The sequence below is a fragment of the Ictalurus furcatus genome, chromosome 6 (assembly GCF_023375685.1).
Source record: "Ictalurus furcatus strain D&B chromosome 6, Billie_1.0, whole genome shotgun sequence".
In the NCBI taxonomy this organism is placed as follows: domain Eukaryota; kingdom Metazoa; phylum Chordata; class Actinopteri; order Siluriformes; family Ictaluridae; genus Ictalurus; species Ictalurus furcatus.
The window spans coordinates 25,708,216-25,731,149 of NC_071260.1; the positions used below are offsets into that span (position 1 = coordinate 25,708,216).

General features: G+C 39.8%; 1 protein-coding gene across 5 annotated transcripts in view; it reads left to right on the forward strand.

The window, feature by feature from the left end:
- The window catches only part of adarb1b (adenosine deaminase RNA specific B1b), a 184,090-nt gene that overhangs the window by 58,772 nt on the left and 102,384 nt on the right, over positions 1-22,934 (forward strand). For 2 of the 5 annotated variants that reach the window (XM_053627341.1, XM_053627339.1), the window contains one exon: positions 4,333-4,417. Coding sequence is in view for 1 of the 5 variants with exons in the window: in XM_053627338.1 (XP_053483313.1) it covers positions 17,220-17,392 (173 nt within the window). In the remaining 4 variants the exon portion in view is untranslated. Of the gene's footprint in view, positions 1-4,332; positions 4,418-13,254; positions 17,393-22,934 lie in introns of those variants that run through there. The other 3 variants (XM_053627343.1, XM_053627340.1, XM_053627338.1) reach the window with 3 other exon arrangements.

Below are 22,934 nucleotides of genomic sequence, written 5' to 3' on the forward strand. Positions count from 1 at the left end.
TTCTGAATGTTTTCTCCACAGTTCTCCGGCCTTTGAGCCCTGAGCTGCTTCTCGTGTGCATCGTGACCTTGGCTCGCAACACACACCTTCTCCACTTGACACACGGAGCATCAGGTCAAGCTCTGGTCCATGTTTGCTGCCAAAGCACTTCACTTATCTGGTCTCCATCCACTTTCACGCAGCTGTTGATATATTTGCAGACGGCATATGAAGCGATTAAGCAGAGCTTTTCAGCGTTTCACCGAAAGAGAAAATGAGGAGGTTTTTTTTTTTTTTCTTTTTTTTTTTCCCCTCCAGCTTTTTCCTCATCATACTTCCTTTCTGCTCTGTATGGGGCACGGTCCATTGCAAGCATTCGCTAATGACTGTTATGCATCAAAGCTATTTCATCCACGCAGTGGGTTTGAGAAATCTTAATTAAAGAATGCACTAGGCTGAGATATGGCTGTGATAAAATCTGATACAATCTGCAATAAATGGTTTTTGATCGTGATAATGTTTATCATCACATGCATGCCAATAATTCTGTTGTGTATGTGTGTGATTGAGAAAGATAGACCGATTAATGAGAGAAACGGCGAGCGCTGTTTAATTGAACCATACTGTCACCCTCTGTTGGAGTAGCGTGCCAGAGCGTGCTACATTTAGACCTCAGTTTCTGTGCAGACATGAAGTCATTTACTGAGGCACACTTCCCCCTCTGCTTTTTGCAACCCTGCTCCCAATGACAAAGTGAGCTAGAGGCTCCTGGCGTAGCTGACGCAGATTGCAGTTTGGACTCTTTCCCTCAACCGAGCCTTCTATGGTCTGTGGTGTCATATAGACTCCATGTCTAATCTTACTCATCAATATTTATGTTACTCCATCAGGTTGAGGAAAAGCTTCAAAGCATGCCCACTTTCTTGGCATTCGATGCTCGGAAGGTCTATTTTTGGATGTTTTGGAGCTCTCGTGGTTCATGAGCTGTTTTGTCATCATGTTTTACCCTCTCCATTTATGACTAATCAATTAAATACCAAAACATTGACTACGTTTACATGGACAGCAGTAATCTAATTATTGAGATTATTCTGAATAAGACAATATCCTGATTAAGGTGTTTACATGGGTCCCTTTTAGAATACTCCTTTCATGTTCTCATTTTACATTATAGAACATGGATCAATTAACAGCACACGTCATTACGTCCCCACGCCGCGCCGTCTGACGTTCCTCCAGAATTTCAAGCATCAACATACAGTTGGTCTTCGTTATGGTACCGTATACAGTTTTGGATTTTTCATTTTTAATTTTATGAAAGCTTCAAGTGCGGTTAAGTATTTGTCATGCTGTACGTGCAAATAGACGACTGCTTGAAGCCGTGGGCTGCGTCCCAAATCGCATACTTACCTACTATATAGTAGCTGAGATGCATGTATTTCTCCTACTACAGGCCTATAGTAGGTAAGTACGCAGTTTGGGACGCAGCCGTGCTCTCTCGTTTACCGTCAGTCGGTTGAGCACTGCCGTGTGTGTAAGAGTCCTGTCGAAAAAACTCCCACACGACGTTAATAGTGTGATTAAGGTGTGTACATGTCGGTAATGCACGTCGATAAAACAGGAATACTCCACATGTCTTAATTCCATTTGTGTTTACTTCGAGTATGACTTTAGTCAGATTAAGGTAAGTTACATGCTAGTTTCTTAATCAGAGTATCGTCTTAATCTGGTTAATATCGGATTATTTGTCGTCCATGTAAACGTACTGAATGAAACGCACACAGGTTATTGTTTATTTCTCCGGTGGTCCTTGTGATCCAACTTCACTGCATTTGCTTTCAGCTTGCCCTCAGGAGGTCTGTTTTCTTGATGAGTGGGTATTAATTAGGTCAGCACTGGTCAATCTGCATCAAGGTTCAGCTCTTCAAAGCGTCCTCTTTAGGATCAATTGATTTACCAAATAAACCCCTACTTTATCTCAGTCTTTTCCAGTCACTGGCTCTTGTCGGTGTTCTTTCTTCATTTCTCCAAATCCACGGGCTCAGTGCTTAAGGTTCTGAAGAAGTGATCAAAATCACACAGTGTCTTTAATCACAGAAGAACCATTTTTAGACCCTTCAGCAAGACCCTCAGTGTCTGTTCCTGGATTGTATTCTGTACTTCTCTCTCTCTCTCTCTCTCTCTCTCTCTCTCTCTCTCTCTCTCTCTCTCTCTCTCTGTGTGTGTGTATGTATTTTTTTTTTATATATATTTTTGTAGATAAAAGGGTAAACCAGCCCTGTTCCTGCCCCATGTGGGGTTTTTTTGTTTTGTTTTTTGTTTTCCCCCCCACTTTTTTTCCTGCTCTGGTTAGTGTATGCTTAGGACATCTAGAGCAAAAAGATGCCGTCCTCTCCCATTCAAGTCCCTTAAGCCGATGTGCACACTGCACAGCATCACTGACCGGCCCACGCTAAGCGACGCTAATCACTTGCGATCAGGTGTGTGTTTGGATGTAGGAGTGTGCACACTACATGAGCACTCTCAGATGAGGGTCACACACTACAAGATCTTTGATCACAGCTGAGCAGGCCAGATCCCAAAATCTCTCCTGTCATGTGATTCTGTGACTTTCACTAAAGTCACTATTTGTACAGAAACAGGAAATAAATGAAAAATGTGGAGGAAGTATTGGTTGGGGAGATGAAGGCAGCAAGGATTGCTTGTTCTGCAAAGAGAACTGGAGTTGTAGTGCAATCATACTATTCACCAGTTCCTAGCAACATTCTGGGCATGACATGCAAAATAATTTCTTATAGAAGCAATAATATTTATTATTCAGAACTTCGCTGAGTTTTTTGTGATTGCTGCGGCCAGAAATGCTTGATTTCGCTGCGGCTTTTTTCAAAATGTTCTTTGTGCCCTTTTTTTATTATTATTTATTTATTTATTTTTTTGTGTGGAAAACTACTTGAATTTGCAATTGCACGAAATTGTTTTGCACAGTCTTTCACAGTGATGTCTGTTAGTAAATGAGATCGTTTAGCTGTACTCATGTTCGACGCATGTGAAACGAAGGGGGCTTTGGCTGAATGTGTGTTGTGATGACATCACATGACGTGTCTTGTCCCAAATCTGCCTGTAATTTAGAAAAATTGCAAGTTCCTCCTAAGATTGCGGAGATTGCTTGAGTTTGTGTTCATTTCTGCGACCACAAAATGCTGGAGGGACTGCTTATTGTGCTTACATTTTGCCCTTACCTTCCCTCACAAATAGATGGACGATGGATTTGGGTATCTGTTGCACGTGACGACCGATGAATGAATTTAATTTCCTCTCAGATTTTCATTGGCTTTCATCTGTTCACAATACGAGATCCATCACCGAGAATCATACTTGAAAATATCCGAGCCTCGACGATCGCTCTCGGACAAAAAAAAACTCATGTTGCTGAATCATTCTGCATTCGATTAAATGTCGTAACTCGTAATATCTCTCCTCTAATTAGGAAAATCCAAAGAAAACACCCCCACACTGAATTCAGCCGGTGATGTCACATCAACATGGCCGCCCACAGCATTCTCAGTCAACACAGCAACACTTCTTACCTTTAAATGAGTTATACTGTATATAGAAATGTTTACTTTATCAATCAACATATATTAGCATGTTAAATACATAACACTGACTATACAGTTCATTGATTTGAAGAAGAAAATATCCATCACTTATCAGAGTTAGCTGGTGGTTGAAAAATGATGCAATTCAACATCATTCATACTACACGTTTGAGGGATGTGCAGATTAGTCTGTGACTAAAAATTGGGGCTAAAATGGCATAGTGTGCACTAGGCTTTAGGGAGCTTGATCTTGGCTTGAGCAGAGGTCTCCTTGGTTGCTTTCACTGCAGGCGATGATGGAAAGCCACATGTTTTTGCTAATGCTCTCCACCCAGATTCTTGGGTGGATTAGCGGTCTCCTTTGCTACTGATCATTACCCATGTGGCATGTTTAAAAAGCAACCTGTTGCCCAGTACCAGAGCTCCCAGTCTGGGCAGATTCACGGCCTGGTGACTCATTGTGCTGCCATTCTCAGGTTGTTCATCATCTAAATGAGAGCAGAAATGTTTTCCAAGCCACAATGACTGCATAAGAATAACCAACCATGACTGTTGTATGAGTCGTATTTGAAATGTTTGTGTGAATATCCCTGCTCTGCTGTGTGTTTATTTGAGACGGTTTGGTAATATGGTACAGAGAGTGAGGCCACACACTAAAACTCTCTCTCTCTCTCTCTCTCTCTCTCTCTCTCTCTCTCTCTCTCTCTCTCTCTCTCTCTCTCTCTCTCGCGCGCGCGATATCTCTTTGTTTTAGACTGCAGAGAGTAGAGGATCTGTCAGTAGGACCAAACAGAATATTGGGACAAGCCTGCGACCGTGACTTTGAACCTTCAGAGACGGTGAGTAAAATCACATACAGAGATACAGCCTGTTAGTTACCACTTTGTGTGTGGGTGGGGAGGGGGATGCTTCAGTGGTTGTATGTTGTTCGTTTTTTGTTTTTTTTTCTGGATGCAGCTTGTTTTTAGTAGTCATCAATTACAATTACATTCACTTGTTGCTTTAATCATTGGTTTTGCTCTGGAAATTATTAGAAGGTGAACATGTTGGGGGGAAAATATTCAAAATGACCAAAAATGAATATATAAGAGAAAAACCATAAGTAATATTTTTTTTACTGTAAACATATGGGCATGCTGTATAGTTTTATAACGAAACAGTATGCTGTATTGAGAGCTAAAGCACTGGCTCTGCTGGTGTAATGTTTAACAGGGTTGGACTCCTTCATGCAGAACAGTTCAGGCTCTTTTATATTCTTCCATTTGTGCTTGTGGATGCCATCGTTAATTCAGACCACAGGTTTTAAATAAGGTTTACATATGGAGCCTGAGATGTGTTCACACAAGCGTTTCTGTACTGATTTGGATTTGAATGCTGCCAAACTTCCCCAGGGCTATTGTTCAAAAAGATGTACGAGAACGATTTCTTAGAGGGACGTTAAGTAACTTCTCCTATTTGCATCATTGTGTGTAATGTCTAATTCATCATTTATGCTTATTTTGTGTACACATTAAGTCCATGAAAAATATTCATGGTACATGTGACAGTATTTTGGGGGATTGGGGGGGGGGTGTCTCAGGAGCGGGCCTTTCTTTTTTTCTTTACTGCCATGTGGGTGTAAGTCTGTGGACAGACATAAAGCTTGCAGGACAAAAAAAAGAGAACTAATGTTCCACTAATATTTAGTGGAATGTCTTAAACTGCAGTAGACACAAATCAAGTACATCGGGTTTGCAGATTAAACCCATTTTACACCATTAGCAATGCTGCACTCACATGGAGCTTTCATTTGTTTCGTTCACTGGATTAGTGAATATAAAACTGACAAATACTGTACTGACAAATGAACAGATAAACAGATGATCCAGATAAAAATGCATTACCATAGTGATTACATAACTTTTTTTTTTTTTTTTTTTTTTTAATCTGGTGATCTTCCCTCCTAAACTCTGGCAGTTGCTACTGAATTTAAACAGACGCCAAGACATGCACTGTTAAAGGCTGAACTATTGAGCTGACGTTCACTAAAGCATTGTTTCTCCACCACAGTGCTGTTGAATCCTTGACTCTGATTGGTCAAAACGTATTGATTCATTTTCTATAACAGCAGCTCTGCCATCTATAATAGAAATGATAGGTTTATATGAACACACTCGAATTTTAATACATTACTGCACACCACACCATCTTTGATTATTTTCTTATAACAGCATGCCATACATATTACAACTATCAAGCGCAAATTATTCTGGATTACACCACATTAAATTAAACATTAAATTATTCTGGATTACACAACATTACATACACCCTTCTCTCCTAACTAAGATGCTTAACTCGGTTTCTGATTATTAACTCTTACTGATATTTGACTATCAAAATTAGACCGAGCACATCTCCCTCATGCCAGTTGAAAGTAGCTAATGTTATTGGTTATTACCTGAATACAAACTTTGTACATGCAAATTTTCATTTGGGGAAATAGGAAGACAAGGACATGATTGCCGTAACAGACACAAAACAAGGTCCCGAATTGAATTGTGGTACAGTGAAGATTTGAAATGAAAGCCATTTGCATTGTGCTTAATGTCATTGAGGGACAGAAGATATGACCCTGTCTTCCAGCAGATGAGATTGCGACGGCACGCTTATACAAGCGCCGGAAAATTACATTCATTTCTCATTGAAATGCGAACTAGTTCTTTAAGAATTAAAGGCCTGTGTTAATTTATTTAACAAAGACGTTATTGCTATAGCGTCTGTGTCAGGTATCCACATGGATTGCATCAGCGAAGATGAAATTACACGTCAAGGGTTTTATTACAGATAGTTTTTCCGGTATGTGCACAGACGAGCTGGTTCAAGATCTATAGTTTGGCTACTTTTGCAGGCATATCGGTGCCTGATGCCTCCTTCTCCATCCTGTAAAAGTACACCCTGGCTCCATTTAGTGCTATTTTAAATATACTGTGTTTGGTTTCCCTTTTATCTTATCCTCTTCCATGGAAATCCAAAACACTGGGTTGACTTAGGGACAATTTGTCATGCATCGTGCACCAAGAATCCTGTTAAGGGCATCAACCGCCTTTATTTTATCAGTTGGAGAAGATGTGAGCCAGTGTTTTTAGTCGAGTCTGCTTACAGTCATGCGCATCTAGATACAGCACCATCTTTCTTAAGTGGAAAGCTTTTAAAAAGCTCAAAATCCCTAGATCCGTCTCTTGAAGGCCTTCTCTTTGAGGAATGAGAAACCTCGCGAAATGGAGGCTTTAGCAGCAGGGAATTGCAGATCTGGGAAAAGAGGGAGAGGTGAGAGGAAGATTCTGGGTTATGGTACTCACTGTCTCTTTGCATTCCCTTCACCTGATCAGCACCATGAGCTCTTCTGCCACTTCTCTTCTGATGGAAACACTTTTTCTCCTTCACCGTTTTTCTGCTCGTAGAGGAGAGATGGTCATTATCACAGGCTGATTGCCTTAAGGAGGTGTCAGTGTCACGGTGCTGAGGTCCTGTGTGACACAGCAGAAGCTTTTGCCATCCTTTCCTTCACCTTCATTACTGTAGCTAAGTCCATGAATTTGGATAAAGAGACGTTTCCGTTATGGATGGGGGAAATAATTGATTCTTTGATGCATCAGAGTAAAATGTCATAAGTCAGTTGGCAAATGTTAACATTACAAAGCACAATAAACCATGCCTGTCATTTCTCCAAAACAACAGCACTTAAATTCCATTTTCTTGTATTTGATGATTACCAAGCGTGTACAGACAACAAGCATGAGCTGTAGCACTTCAAAGCAAATCACAAAGACAAATTTTCATACATTTGTCATAAACTTTAATGTTGTCATTTTAACATCAATGATTATCATCAACGTATTTTCCTGATGTTCAGCGATGTTCTAGATTTCCTAGGACTAGGGATGTCACGATATCAAAAATCTAGTAGTCGGTACTGATACCACCAGAGAGAGAGAGAGAACGAACTCTGAATGCAAGCATTAGTTTAAATTCACTGATATGCTGGCAGGCCAAAAAGATTTATTAAAAGCATGAACATTTGAATAATTATTAGTGACGTTAGGCTACATTTAGCTGACAGGACAAGGGCTGAATGGCGATGCATACTGGCCCATTAGGAGGTAGTTTATAACATTGCATTGTGTTAGCGTCGCTAACAAATAATAGGCTACCGCAAACATTACATGGAGCATAACGTTAGCTGGTTTCACAGCTACAATGCCGGCTGCCTCAAACAAACATAATATAGGACCGTCTTTCAGGTGCTTCACCAAATTCCAGGTGTTTCCTCGCTTTGTTTGAAATGAACGATAGCATCGGTTGCACACCGGGAACCGATACTAGCTTTCCTCTCTTTTCCTCTCAACGAGTCTGGGCGGACCTAAACTTGTTAAGCTAAGCTAATCTTCTGTAGTTTTTCCCGTGTGCTTGTAGGCGTTCTTCTTCTTCTTCACCACTTGTGGGCCGACTAACACTAACTAACACTTGCGCATATTTGCTGCCCCCATCAGGTCCGGAAGAATTGCAACCTCGGTACGTCCATTAGAATCGATTCCAACGCAAGTGCAGAAAAACAAGTACCGTCACGTTTTAAGAATGTTGGTACCGAAGTGTCGGTTCTCGTGACATCCCTACCTAGGACATCCATGTAAATATAAAATAGCAGAACATCTCACACGTTAGGCTCGAATCCCAATCGGCTTCCTGTTTACTACACTCTCTATATAGGGTATAACTTATAACATGGTTGCAAAAACCTGCAGAACATATATATAATGCATTATTTGTTCAGTAGACCACCATTTGAGATTCAGCTATGGAAGAGTATGACCCAGATATGTGCCTGCTGTTATTACGTGAAAGACTTTTAGTACATACATTTTGTTTTTATATAAATGTAAATGTATGTGAAAGGGACATGTACCGTAGTTGATACACATTTGTTCTATATCTAGCAAAAAAGGGGGCATTTAGGCAAAAAGTTTAGGCACCATGTGACCATACTTATTTTTGTTAATTGGACAAGTAAAGCATGTGAACATTCAAATGTGGATTTATTTCTTCTTTTTTTTTTTTTTGTGAAAACCATGTAAATATTCAAGTAAAATTCATCTGACAGCCTTTTATTAAAGCTATACACTCACCAACCACTTTACTAGGAACATCTGTACACCTGATCACACATGCTCTCCGGCCTCTCATCAACAAAGCATTTCCGCTCACAGAACTGAAGCCCACTGGATTTTTTTTTTTTTTTTTTTTTGTGTTTGATTTTTGACACTCATTTTTGTTCAACTCTAGACTGTTGTATGTGAAAAGTCCCAGCAGATGAGGAAGTTCTGAAATACTCAAACCAGTCAGTCTGGTTGTTAAGTTCTATTCAAACCACCTTTCTGTTGTTTGATGTGAACATTAACTGAAGTTCTTGAAACATCTAAAAACATCAAGCAGTCATAATGTAGGTTATAGAAATAAAAAAAAAATGTGGTGTGTGAAGAATTCTTTTGTAATTGCGCCATGGTCAAAAATCCAACCTGAGTTTTTGTTTTAAACAAAATTCAGTTTGTCTGAGGCAATTTTTCTCAAGTTTTTTCCTGAACAAGCTCCTAACAGCTCTCAGGCTCCCAGCTTCTTCATAGTGACTTGTAAATTCTTAAATTAGTCACAGTTGGGCATCATATCCCCCAAAGATTATGGATTAATCATGGTCTGAACAGCTGGTGATTAGCGGGGGAGTCCCCCTCCCCCCGGCTCCTTATTATTCCAAGTTCTTCGAATACAGACAGTTTCAAGTTCACTGGTCGTACTTCAGATTCCTAACTTCAGCAGGTACTTTATTTAAGCACATATAAACATTTCCACCAAGGCGCCCTACGTTACACATAATAATACTTCTTTTGCTGTAGTGATATTTTGCGCAGGTTGTGGAACCGTGATAGGTCTGTACTGTGTATATGTCAGAAAGTGTGCTATCACGGAACACTATCGATCTAACATTTCATAGAGTAGAGAGAGAGAGAGAGAGAACTTCATTCCCCTTGCCTAAGATTGAGTCATTTTCCAACACATATGGTCTCTGAATCCTTTACGAGCAACAGATAAGTGAGTCCAAGCCCTTTTTAACAGTCCTGTTAAAGTTTTTGAGATGTGAACACACAGTGCCTTCCTCTTCTTTACAACAGTGACTTTGAGGCCTTAATGGAAAATTCAGTGGAATTCATCAGAATTCAAATTAAATCTAAAAAGAAAGGCTTAGTTACATTCGGATTTTGCTTAGAATTAGATTTCACTGAAGTTCCTTCTGTTAAAAATTGTAGTTTATGTGAAGAGATTAGATGTGATGTGAAAGTCCAAAATGGTATGAGTTCATACACTAAGTTGATGTGTTACCTTTTCTGAATGTGATTAATCTTCCCCAGTAATCTGTTCACCCTTTAGATGGCCATGACAGAAATGTCTACTTATTTCTTTTTGTATCTTTTCTATTTTTGTTTTTGTTGATTTTATCTGGTATATTTTTAATATGTCTAATTTTTGTAGGATTTTGTAGGCATTGAATCTCTTTTTTCATTATTAAAAAATCTTTAAAAAAAAAAAAAAAAAAGATATCACACTATTCTTCTTCTTTTTCTTTTTTTTTCTTTTTTAATTTTTTTTTCTTTTTATTTTTTTTATTAAATGTCTAGAAGTATCGTTCTAATATTGGCACATTTAATATTGCCCTGATGGTGGAAATGGGCATTTTCAATGCTTGTGCTATTTTCTTATAGCCACTTCCCATTTTGTGGAGCTTAACAACCTTTTGCTGCACATCACAGCTATATTCCTTGGTCTTACCCGTTGTTATGAATGACTAAGGGAATTTGGCCTATGTGTTTATACCCCTGTCATGGTTGAACAATTTCCTGTTCCTAGTCACCCAGGTGTGCTAAAAAATGTAAAATATTAATGGGAACATACTTCAAATATATTTTTCCCATATGAATTCATAGGAGTGTCAATCATTTTTGCACACCCATATTTAAAAACGTTTTTTGGATAAACCTGTGTTGTGTTTGCAGTTGTTTATCGATGAGAACAGAGTATTTGTGTGATTTTTATTTATTTATTTATTTATTTAAAACAATAACAGACAATTTTTCACAGCCTTCTTTGCCAATATTAGTGGAGGGTACTTTATTTGTTTTCTAATAATAATCTCCTCTCATAATGAAACATTAATAAAAAAGAAAGATATTTCCACTTGTGAATGTATAATCTTTGCGGTGTGTACCCCCCCAAAATAAAACCCAACTCTTTTTTTTTTTTTTTTTTTTTTTTTGTCTGTTTGTTATAAACTCAATATGATTGTACGAGTCATTATGAGTTCAGAAAGTTTGAGGGTTTCTCTTTTTCTGTTTTAGTATTGTTTTGGTATCGGGCATTGCGATACAATACTTGACTATATGATACTAGATTTGTCTATCCATCCATTTTCTGTACCGCTTATCCTGCACAGGGTCGCAGGGAGCCTTTCCCAGGGAACTCAGAGCACAGTGCATGGTACACCCTGGACAAGATGCCAACCCATTGCAGTCACACACACTCACACACCACAGACAATTTAGAGATGCCAATCAGGCTGCATGTTTTTGGACTAGGGGAGGAAGACGGAGTCCCTGGAGGAAACCCCCAAAGCACAGGGAGAACATGCATACTCCACTGGGAACCGAAGCTCCATCTCGTGCCTCCTACCAAAATACTGTACCAAAAAAGTTAAGCATCATGATTACTGATGATGACTAAGGTACAACTAGACAGACTATTTTAGAATCAATTCATTCAGCTTGACAAAAATCTTTGCATGCAAGCAGAGCCAGTGGAAGGATATAGAAATAAAGACTCTATTGAACTGGCTTGCGTGTGGTCTTCAGAGAAAGTAGTGACTCTGAGTGCAGCAGCCTGCCTGTCTCTTCCCATAATGCCAAGCGTGACTGAAGCCCTGGAGGTTTGGGTCAGTGCTGAGACAGAGCGCTTTCTCTGGCACTGCTCATCTAAGCCCTGGCCTCTGCAGGCTAGTCAATACCTCCAATTATGTAGATGTGTGTTATTTAGGCATAAGGCTCAGGCCAGATTAAAACCCAGTACATATCTAGTGAGGCTTTGGATGCTTGGCTTTTGAAAAGCAAGCGTGTGGTTGTGTGTGGTGTTTTTATTTATTTATTTTTTTCCTATTCATTTGCTGTATTTCTATTTTTGGTCAATTTGTACAAAATCTTTCGGAAACCCAGAGGCCAACAAATGCAGTGCGTTTCATGTCAAAGCCTTGTGTGTTTTGGAAAAAAGGTCTGCGTAGCCGGCGACTGTAAAAACAATTGTGTCATCTGTGCGCTGAGACAGAAATACTGAAGCTCTCTGTTTTTCTGAGGCCTACCAGAGAAACTCTGCACAAGGTTCCCTTATCAAAGCTATTTAATGCAGATGTTTTCAATTAACGCAATCACTTTCTAAAGTGTCCATTTTCACACACACACACTGTGTGCTAGATTTTCCTGTGGTGAATGGATACAGCCCAAATCCACTTCAGTGTTCTGAGCAAGAATTTGAAAGCATGATTGGGATAATGGAGCTCCTGAGTTAGTCTAATTTGTCTTTGCAGTCAAGCTGAAGCCCTTTGAAAATGCAGCGGTATGGTCTAATGAGTTTAGTCAGAGGTTAAATAGTGATGCAGGAAAGGAATGTTGGACCTTCTTGTGTTTTTGGGGCCTGCTAACAGATGCAACGCTGGATTTGTTTGTTCATTAGGCAGTTGGAGAGAATCAAGCACTGCCGAACAGGACAGGATCGCTTTACGAAGTCCTCCTTTATTAGCACACCCATTTACTGCTCTAAATGCATTAGTGCTTCTAAATGCAGCTAGTGTATTCCTCTAGAGAAGGCGTTCCCAAACTAGGGGTCGGATTCCACGGGATTTTACAAATGGGCTCGCAAGAGAAACTCCTCAATGTTTTGTTTCATGAAAGATGAATGAAATGTGGAAGGGGGATTTTGTGTGCTAATATTTTGAAATGTTGGGAGTCACACTCAGACAAGCTCCAGTTAAATTAATATAGGACATGTTATTTTAGTCTTTTCACTACCCCGACATGCCACACAAGCATAGTTCAGCAACATAACTGGATATTTCCCTGTCTATGTATGTGTACTAAAAAAAACAAAAACAAACTAGTGCTGTGTCTCAAATCACATATTTATGTACTGTTGTAGACTAGGGTTGCAACACTATGAAATTTTCATGGTACTATAAAAACTGAATTCAATTAAAACCAACTCTGATTCAACTCTTAATCAATTCTGAATACAGCCCAAAAGTTCTAACTACAAAAAAAAATAAATGAAGTTGTGACACTTTATGTAGAAGAAGCTCTGGTGGTTCACTATTTCCATGTCTAAGGAGTAATAGAAGATGCGTGGTGACATGCTGTCCTGTCCCTGCCCTGGACAGACAGCCTGGGAATTCTTATCTTCCCTTCTGCATGAAAATGTAAAAATCAAATGAACGCTGGCCCCGCCCAGCCACTATCGATCTTTTCTCCACAGCTGTATCTCTTTGTGTGCATCAAACTGTTTTCTGTGTACAACAGAAAAGTGTTAGCCTAATAAGCGTTAGCCCTATCACTAGGAGATCACACGTTTGAATCCCGACTATGATGCAACCATCTGTGACCAGGAGCTAGGGGAGCAAAATTGGCCAGGCTTTCTGGGTGGGTGTGTGGTGGGATGGTATATGGTCTCTCCTGTCAATAACGGTGACACTGGCTAACCGTGGGCATCTCTGAGCTCATATGTGAGCCAAAGAGCAAATAGCACTTTCCTCCGAGTGTGTTGTGCTGCTGGCGGTTGGCTGGCTTCATGTGTCTTGGTGTCTTGGAGGAAGCACATGTACTCTTTACGCTCCTCAGTTGGTCGCTATGCTATGATTGGAGAGTGCTGACTGGTGGGTGGGAATTGGCTGGTGAAATCTCCAATTTGGGGAAAAAATGGGGGAAAAAATTCCAAAACAACTCAGCCATATTTTGCATTACAGCCCCTTAAGGTTCTACACATCACTTCTCAGCCCAGATACTATTAATATAGTTTTCCAATTGCTATAACTGATTATATACTAGGACGTATAGCATGCGTAGAATCTATACTGTGTTTTTGCCCTGATGAGACCTTTATGGAGGATTCAGCGCATTCATCCCACACACGGTTGTTATGAGCTTTACTGTTCTCTCCTCTGTGTATCAACAAGAGACAATTCTGTCTTCATCACCTTTTTAACCTCTCCACAATCCAAGCGCTCGCTCACGCATATTGCTGCCAGACAAGCGCTTTTTGCTGACCTTGCAGAATCATGCGACGCTGTCACAGCTCACGACTATTACTCACGAGAATCGTGTTTATTTTAGACTGGATTCTTGCCCCACCTTTTCTAAATGCACACGCTGGCGGGCTAATTTCATCCAGCATCCAGCAATCAGATTACATGTTAGAGGTGGCATAATTACAGCTTTGGTTGATTAATATGGCTGATGTAGTAACAGCGAGCATGAGTTCTGCTTGCAGCGGGATCACATAGGCTCCAATCTAAATGTAGAGTATACGGCTGCGTGTGTATTCACTTTACTCAGTACTACTTGTTTTGAGGTTGGAAATTCTTTTGTTAATTTTGTTTGACATTTTATGGAGGTGTTGCTCATACAGTGCCACTGCAAATGAGTATTTGGTGTCTTCAGTTCCTCTGTGTAAAAAAAAAAAGAAAAGAAAGAAAAAAAGGAATTACTCAATTAACAACACAGCTGAAACCACACTGACATTTGGATTTTATTTTCAGATGGGAGTGTTCTAACCACACAAATTGTACTTAAAGAATGGAATAGTTAATTCACATCTGCCGTTATGCAGTTGCTCAGAATTGTTTCAAGCTGTCTTTTAGAGTGATGTTTGTTGGTAAATGAGACTCATGTTCGACGTACGTGAATTAAAGGGGGTCACATGACACGTTGCGGTGATGTCACATTATGTGCCTTGGCCCAAATCTGCAGAAAATCTGCCATAATTTAAAAAAGTTGCAAGCTCTTGGGAATATTACGGAGTTTCCTTGATTTTGCCAAAAAAATGCAAAATCGTGGCGGGACTCACGTGCTCACAAATGCCTAAAATCGGGTAGTGTCATTCTGAGGAATATTGGAAAGAGAAATAATGTCATCCTTCCCATCCAGGGGAAGCAGGAACAATTATGCTCTCTTGAACTTCCAGCCTAATTCCAGATGGCCTTATAACCCTTCCCATGATTGATGACCTACAACAGCTGCTTCTCTGAGGTCATTGCTGATGTCCTTTCTTCTTGATGTAGAAGACGCATCCGGGCGCTCCGGAACACCAAACTGCCAAAAGTTCTTTATAGAAGTAGTCACATTTCTTGATGACTAGCTAATCTGTTGCACTTAATTAGTAACACCTGGTTGCTAATTACTGTCTTAATGATTGTAGAAGTAGGAAGGGTACACTTGTTTTTTCCCCACCTAGTTTCAGAATGATGGTTTACTTCTTGGGGAGGAAAAAATGACATTGAAATTAGAGATGCACCGATGTATCGGCCGATAGTTTAAAGACATCCGATGATCGGGGCTGATTATGTCCCGTCAATCAAAAGAGGGCGGGAAAACACATCGATTTTGTAAAGCTGTCTTGTATGGAATGATGACAAAACTGCAGTTTATAAAAGCTGTAATCTCTGCACTGCAAAGTTTTTACACCGGAAGTAGCAGCAGTGAAACGGGAGTTCCCCCCCTCGTATCGTTATCGGCCAATATCACTCTGAATAATCGGTTATCGGTATCGGCTGAGAAATTTAGTATCGGCGCATCTCTAATTGAAATCTGTTGTTGTTGATGTTGTCACCTGAGGCTATTTGTTTGTTTATAGAAGTTGAGGACCACCCAATTGTCATTTAAACCATCATAAATAAAACCTAAAATTTTTTCTCTGCATGGACTTTGTTCCTCTCTGATTAAAAAGGTGTAGCATTCTTCTTACAGAAAGCACCACCACATTCCTTAAAGTGTCATTTAAAGTGTATTTGCAGAGCGATTAATTTATTTTCCAGTGTTGTAGTAAAAGTCCCCGAAAGTCTGCAGAGAAGCAGGACATTTCAGACAAAAGTCCTTCATCAGCTGTGCTTCTGAGGCGATAGGAGGTGAAACCAGATAATGTTCAAATGGTTGATATTGTAATACAAATCATGACATTCATTCAAAAGGGCTCTAAAGTTCAGAGAGCAAGACGAGCTAATTTTTTTTTAAGCATCCTCACTTTATTGCTCCCATAACAGTGCAAATGAAGATCATTGATGCGGTGTTTGCTGTTGAAGTGTCTGGTCACATGATCATGTTTTTTTTTATGTATGGTGTGTTTGTTTTTTTTTGTTTTTTTTGCAGACAACTATGTAGCATTTCTCTGGAAACTTTGTATACTATGTTGAACATTTTACTACATCTACTTATATATGAACGCACCAGACACTTTAATAGGAACACATGTACCATGTGATTATCCATCCACATCAGGCTACCAAACATGTGGCAGGAGTGTAATGCAAAAGAAATCATGCAGATACCGGTTAAGAGTACTAAAGAGTCTTTAGAGTCTAAACAGAATGGTGCGAAAAACAAAAAACATCAAGTGAGTAGCAGGTCTGTGGGTGGAAATGCCTTGTGGATGAGAGAGGTCAGAGGAGAATGCAGAGACTGGCTTGAGCTGACAGGACAGCTATGGAAACTCAAATAACCGCCCTTTACAAATGTACAACATGCCGAAACCTGAGGCGTTATGGGCTGCAAGAGCAGAAGACCACATAGGGTTTTAGTCTCTCATCAGCAAGAGGGGGGGAAAAAAAAAGAGAGAATCGATCTCGTCAAAGACGTTTCCACCCACGGAACTGCCACTCACTGGATATTTTGTTTTCTCACACCATTCGGTGTAAACTGTAGAGTTTAGTGTGTGAAAATCCCTGGAGATCAGCAGTTTGTGAAATACTCAAACCAGCCCTTCTAGACATTATAGTTACCGAGATGACATTTTCCCCGTTCAGATGTTTGATGTGAACATTAACTGAAGCTCTTCACCTGTATCTACATGATTTTTGCATTGCGTTGCTGCCACATGTTTGACTGATAATACCGGATAAGAAGGGATACTTGTATGAATGAGCAGAAGTCCGGGTGTTTCTAATAAAGTGGCTGGCGATTGTATGATTTCAGTTCTTATAGAACGACACAAAGATACACTAGTTGAGTAATAGTATTTTTAATAGTAATTTTAACTATAATTTCAAAGCGTGGTCTAATATAAGTATTAAACCCTCAGTATAGTTTGATGAATGTATTTAATGCACTTTAAAATGAAGTAAATAATGCTATATTTGTGTAGCAGTTTTGTTGCATGTTTAACTGTAAGATTAATATTAAGGAAGTAGAATTTAAATGTTAATAAAGGCTTCAGTATTGATTGCTGTCAGTCTTTTAAACTGGTATTGTCTGACTTCACTCAGAGGGGACGAGCAGTCCCATCATTCAGACTTTTCTTTTTTTTTTAATGCATCTGACAGTAAGGGAAAATTTACAAGTATTTATGACACTGGAGCACTTTTATAAAGGTCATCCTCTGTGTCTGTTTGTTTGTTTTTTTTTTGGCAGGGAATCTGTTGTCGCCGTGTACTTCAGACCCTCGTCTTCCGGCTCTGATAGAAAAGGCTGCGTTTTTCCAAGGTAGGTTCCGCTACAGATTGTGTGGTGGAAATAACTTCTCAAGTTTGCACTAGATATGGAATAAGCTTCATGGAAACACGCTGCTTCCCACCACTTTCTAAAGTAAACAGTTCTGTGTTTCCATTGATGTGCATCCTGTAAAACGCTTTACCCAGCAGCGAGGGTGACGAACACAGCGCCTGTAAAAAAAAAAAAAAAGTCTCCCAGGAGACAGAAGTGTTAACGAGGTCACTAAAACATTTGTGGGGAATTAAAATGTAGTAAGTTAAAATGACGTTGTAATATCTATTCTATTAGATAAAATGTTTCTAAAGAGGTACGTAATCGTTAAGGTTTAACTTTTAAGTGTTTGTTTTGTTTTTTTTTTGTTTTTTTTTGCGCATCCGTTTCTTCCAAGATTTATCCTTTTTCTAAAACTGTCTACATGTTTTTCTGTATTTAGTAGCAATTCTTCACTTTCACTAAACTGAAACATTAATTTTCAATCTGCGATCAATTAACGAACGACGCTTAGTAGTGCCTACTCAGTGTGGCTCAAGGTCACTTTCAGGAACCTTCACATTAACTATCCCTCAGTGGTGGAATGAACTTCCAACCTCAATCTGTACCACTGTCTTCAACCTCAATCTGTCACTATCTTCAAAAAACAGCTAAAGACCCACCTCTTCCGTGAACACATAACTAACCCCTAAAACACCAACCACACGTTATCCTTAAAAAAAACCCTTACTCTGGCTCTTACACCTCTATTCTGTGCACTTTGCTTTTCTAGAACTCGATTTAAAAGATCTTGTATGGTAGCACTACTTGTATTGTTCTCTGCTTGATACATCACTTTGCTTGTATTCAAATTTGTAAGTCTCATTTGTAAGTCGCTTTGGATAAAAGCGTCTGCTAAATGAATAAATGTGTTCAGTATACTCTCCAGTTATAACTTTGGTGTACCAACTACAAATAATCCTTTTCCCTATTACTTCTAATCACTTATTGCACTGCTAGGACCTGTCGGCAAGTTCAGAATTACATTCCTCACTCTCAGAACTATATACTTTTCATATTAGATTCACAGCTGATGAATGTATAGTAGTTAATGAGTATTCTTGAAGAGAAATGAATTAATAACGGGCCATTACTTTTTGTGAATGCTTGATTTTGCGATGCAGGTTGCAGAGATTTTGGTGCTTTTTTTTTTTTTCTTCTCGGAAAACTACTCGAATTGGCGAAATTGCGATCCCACGAAATTGTTTTCCACGGTCTTTCGCAGTGATGTTTGTTGGTAAATGAGAACAGATGTACTCATGTTCGACGCACGTGAATCGAAGAGGGCTACGGCTTAATGTGCATCGTGATGACTTCATATGACACGTCTTGACCAAATCTGCAGAAAATCTGTGGTCATTTTTGAAAAGTTGCAAGCTCCTGAATATCGAGTTTTCTTGATTTTGCATTCGTTTCTGCGATCGAAAATCCGGGAGAAATTGGTTGAAGTAACACAAAGCACGGTGGGGATAATCAAGTCAAGGAGCAGGTCTGGTTCTTAGCCCGGACTGCGGTCCAGGTTGGGAAGAGGTGACCAATGGAGCACAGAATCTTCCAGTCTCCCGCCTAAATATCTAATTCTGTCAGATTTAGTGCACGGTGCTCGTTCAGTCTGGAATAAAGAGAGATATAATGCTCACTGCCCTTTTTTTTGAGACTTTAAGAGGTTTTAACAAAACATTAGCTTGTTAGCTAGGTGGTATATGGGTTTGAACCGTATGGTCTTCATTTGGCCTCATCATTCCTCATCATTTTGTTCTTCACACTCTTTTTGTTTCTAAGGTGATGTCTGTTATGTCATTATTTAATTTGGTATTTCATGCCAACTACATGCTGTCTCGTTTTGTCCTTGCTCGGCTTTTTCATAGTGAGAATAGACGCAATGTCAACAGAAATCTTGATTTCCATATCTAGCTATGAGATAAAAATAGAGAAGACATGCTGAGTGTAGAGGAAGACGAATGATAAATGTACACTATGCAGTTATTTTATCGTCGTGTAGCTTGCCGTACTGCCTGTGGCTCGTCTGTTGCTCGTCTGTTGCTCTGCACAATTTGTTCGCATTGTTCACGCGTGGAAAGGAATGATCGTAGCAGAAGTGTTAACATCCTGACAAGACGATCAGAATTTGACCACAAAAGCCCATGCATATGTCTGTAGGCAAGACATGTACATGCTACCATCATAACTAATAAGCACCACATTCTGGCCTGTTTCGACTGAACAGAGCCCACAGCCCCGCCCTCTTGTTTTCTATTGGCTCACTAGACAGAAGCTTGTGAATTCACAGGTCAAAGTTCACTTTGATACGGTCGACGCAAAGCAAGAGTAACCAGAGGTAATTCTGTGTCTTTCATATACCGTGTCCTTTCCCCTTCAGTGAACTGGGGCTTCCACAGATGCTAATATTATTATTTGTGTTTGGTCTGATTGCTTCTTCTTCTGCATCCCTGTTGCATGCTGTAGATGTTTCCATCTCTAGCATAGGACCACCGCTGACCAGATGTTACTTAGCGGCACAGCACTGGTATTATGTGTATGTGTTGCATTGGTAGCACCCAATGATTATTTCAAATCCTGGTCACATCCCATATTTGTCCCAGCACTGTGTCCCCTGACCCTCGTCCTCTCATCTGAGCCGCAGTCAGGATCCGATATGGTGGTGTAGCTGCAGGGCCTGTGGTGCTGGTCATCCATATTTTCCCATCCGAGTCCGAGGCGATAATTTCCATCAGCGCAGTTGCCTCCCCACGTCACTGACATCGATCTGTGCTGCAGATCAGAGTGTCTGTAAAACACTGCGCTGACGAGCAGGCTTGCTCTACGAGCGCAGATCTCAATACACACCCACAGGAGTCGTCCCCATTCACATCCCAGCTCTCTGCTGCGTGACAAATGTCTGAAATGCCAGTATGTTGTTCAGCGTGTCCCTCACTGTCACAGCACAACCAACCCTAATGAATTATAACGCCTCAGCTGTGAGCTACCCAAGAGAACCTTCATGTTCTATTATTTGACACCACAACCAGAAATCGAGAGATCAGTAGCCTAGTATTGGAGATCAGTGACCTAGTATTGATTCTCTGCTGGCTAATTAATAAGAACAGCCCCACGAATGATTATTTGGTGTATAGTGTTCTCATCTGCTTGCTTTTGATTGATCCAAGACAGTGAGGACTTGTCAAGGGTTTTCCAAAAACGAGCTAGATTTTTGCAGATTATAGAGACGCTTTGATTTTGTTTCTCTCGTGCACCATTATAGTAACACAGAGCTGAGTGCTGACAGCGCGTCTCTCTATTTCTAAAGCAAAAGGTCACAGAGCAGGTCTGTGGTGTGCTGCAGTGCTGCAGTGTTCTTTTCCTGTGCAGGAGCATAGAGCATAGTGGTAAGTTTGTCATGTCCTTTAACAATGACTTATACGGTAACCAGGCGAGTCTAGAAGAGCTGCGTCTCAGTCATGAGTGAAACCTCTGGGAGTAACTCGAGACGTGTCTGAGAGAGCCGCAGGTGCTTTGCTCGCAGCCAGTGATGTATAAATATTAGAGATGCACCGATACAAAATTTCTCAGCCGATACTGATAACCGATTATTCAGAGTGATATCGGCCGATAACGATAGTTCTGCCTTTTATGCCTTCTTTTAAGTTAATAGTAATTAATTCAAAGAAATACAAATAAAAACTCTCCATTTCAACGTTGTTTCACAGTAACTGGTCTCATAAACATAAAACACATTACTCTAATCAGCATTAACACATGAACTCAATTCTGAAGATTAAAGTAAGATTTCTTAACTTATTGAATGTTATTAATTCATATTAATATTGACTGAATTCTAAAACACCTCCTGTTAGTCTCACATTCACTCACCACACACACAAGCATTTCTACTTCATCACTGAACATCAAACTGGTAATATATAATATCAACTTTTTTTATATATTAACATTAACTGAATATGAAATATACTACTCTACAAATGTTTTTCTGAGCAATATATATATATATATACTTTTTTGGCAACTCATCTCCATTTAAATCTTTCAACGGTGTACTGGTGCGTTTTATTCTTCTTATGCCACTGCCATTTTCCAGTGACTCCACATTTTTATTTATTAATGGTATTCCTATTATAGATGCACGACAATGAAAAGTATCACTTGCATTATAGCAGCTATACACACTCATTACACACATTCATTTCATTATATCTTAAAGACAGAAAGACAAACAAATGCAACTTGGCCTGTTATTCAAATCACATGCCAAGTGTGACGTCCCTTTTCCGGAAGGTAAAATGCTCCAACGGAGTCTCCTAGCAATTATTATACAATGTTCGTTTTTTTAAATAGCAGCATTTTTTAAAAATCTGATATTTGTTAGGCTTAGATTATATGGATCATCATCAATGGAGACTACTTCAAAAAATGTTAAATAAACATTTACTTACATATCAGCGGTTGCAAGTTTTTAAAAAGAATGTTTGTGTAGCATCCGCCGTACACGTCCCTGTGAACGAGTTCATTATCACATTGGATCAAATTAGAACAAGTGCGTTAATAAAAACCTGGGATTTTCCTTGTAGCTGGCACTACGGTCATCCATCCATCCATTTTCTGTACCACTTATCCTATACAGGGTCGCAGGGAGCCTGGAGCCTATCCCAGGGGACTTGAGGCACAAGGCAGGGGACGTCCTGGATGGGGTGCTATAACCCATCATAGGGCATAATCACGGACATATTCACACACTACGGACAATTTTAGAGAAGCCAGTCAGCCTACAGTGCATGTCTTTGGCCTGGGGGAGGAAATCGTAGGAAACCCCTGAAGCCCCCCTACTACAGTCATAGCTTCTGTTTATAGAAAATTAACTCCATCTGGACAGTCAGATTTGAGAATTCAGCAGTGCTGTGATATAAATTTTTTTAGCTGAAGCTGAAAAAATCAGGACAAGTGGATCAGAAATAAAATATTATTGCAGAGAATAAATTCAGCTTGATTTCTCATGACTCTGTGTTCATCTTATTAGAGTAAATCTGATCGTGTAAGCTCTGCTCTCACGTGTGCTATCGTAGATGAGACACTGATGTACACTTGTACTGTAGTTGTGAATGAATCACCACTGCTGTATTTCCCCCCCACATCTCGTCTGTGCTCTCAGCACTGATGCAGTGTTTAGATTCATGAATTCTTGACCCGTGTTCTGCTTGCTGTCTCTCAGGATGTGACGAGGATTTGGGTTTCTGTGGCATTTTGATGCTTCAGTGTGACAAAAACACTTCTGTTTATTAAGCAGCTTAAAGTTCTGGGCCATGTTGGTACGGTTTCTGTCATTCATTCTGTCTATATGTATAGATACAATGTGTGTGTGTGTGTGTGTGTGTGTGTGTGTGTGTGTGTGTGTGTGTGTGTGTGTGTATATATGTCTATCTATATCAGTATTTCACAAAAGTGAGTACACCCCTCACATTTTGTAAATATTTGATTATATCTTTTCATG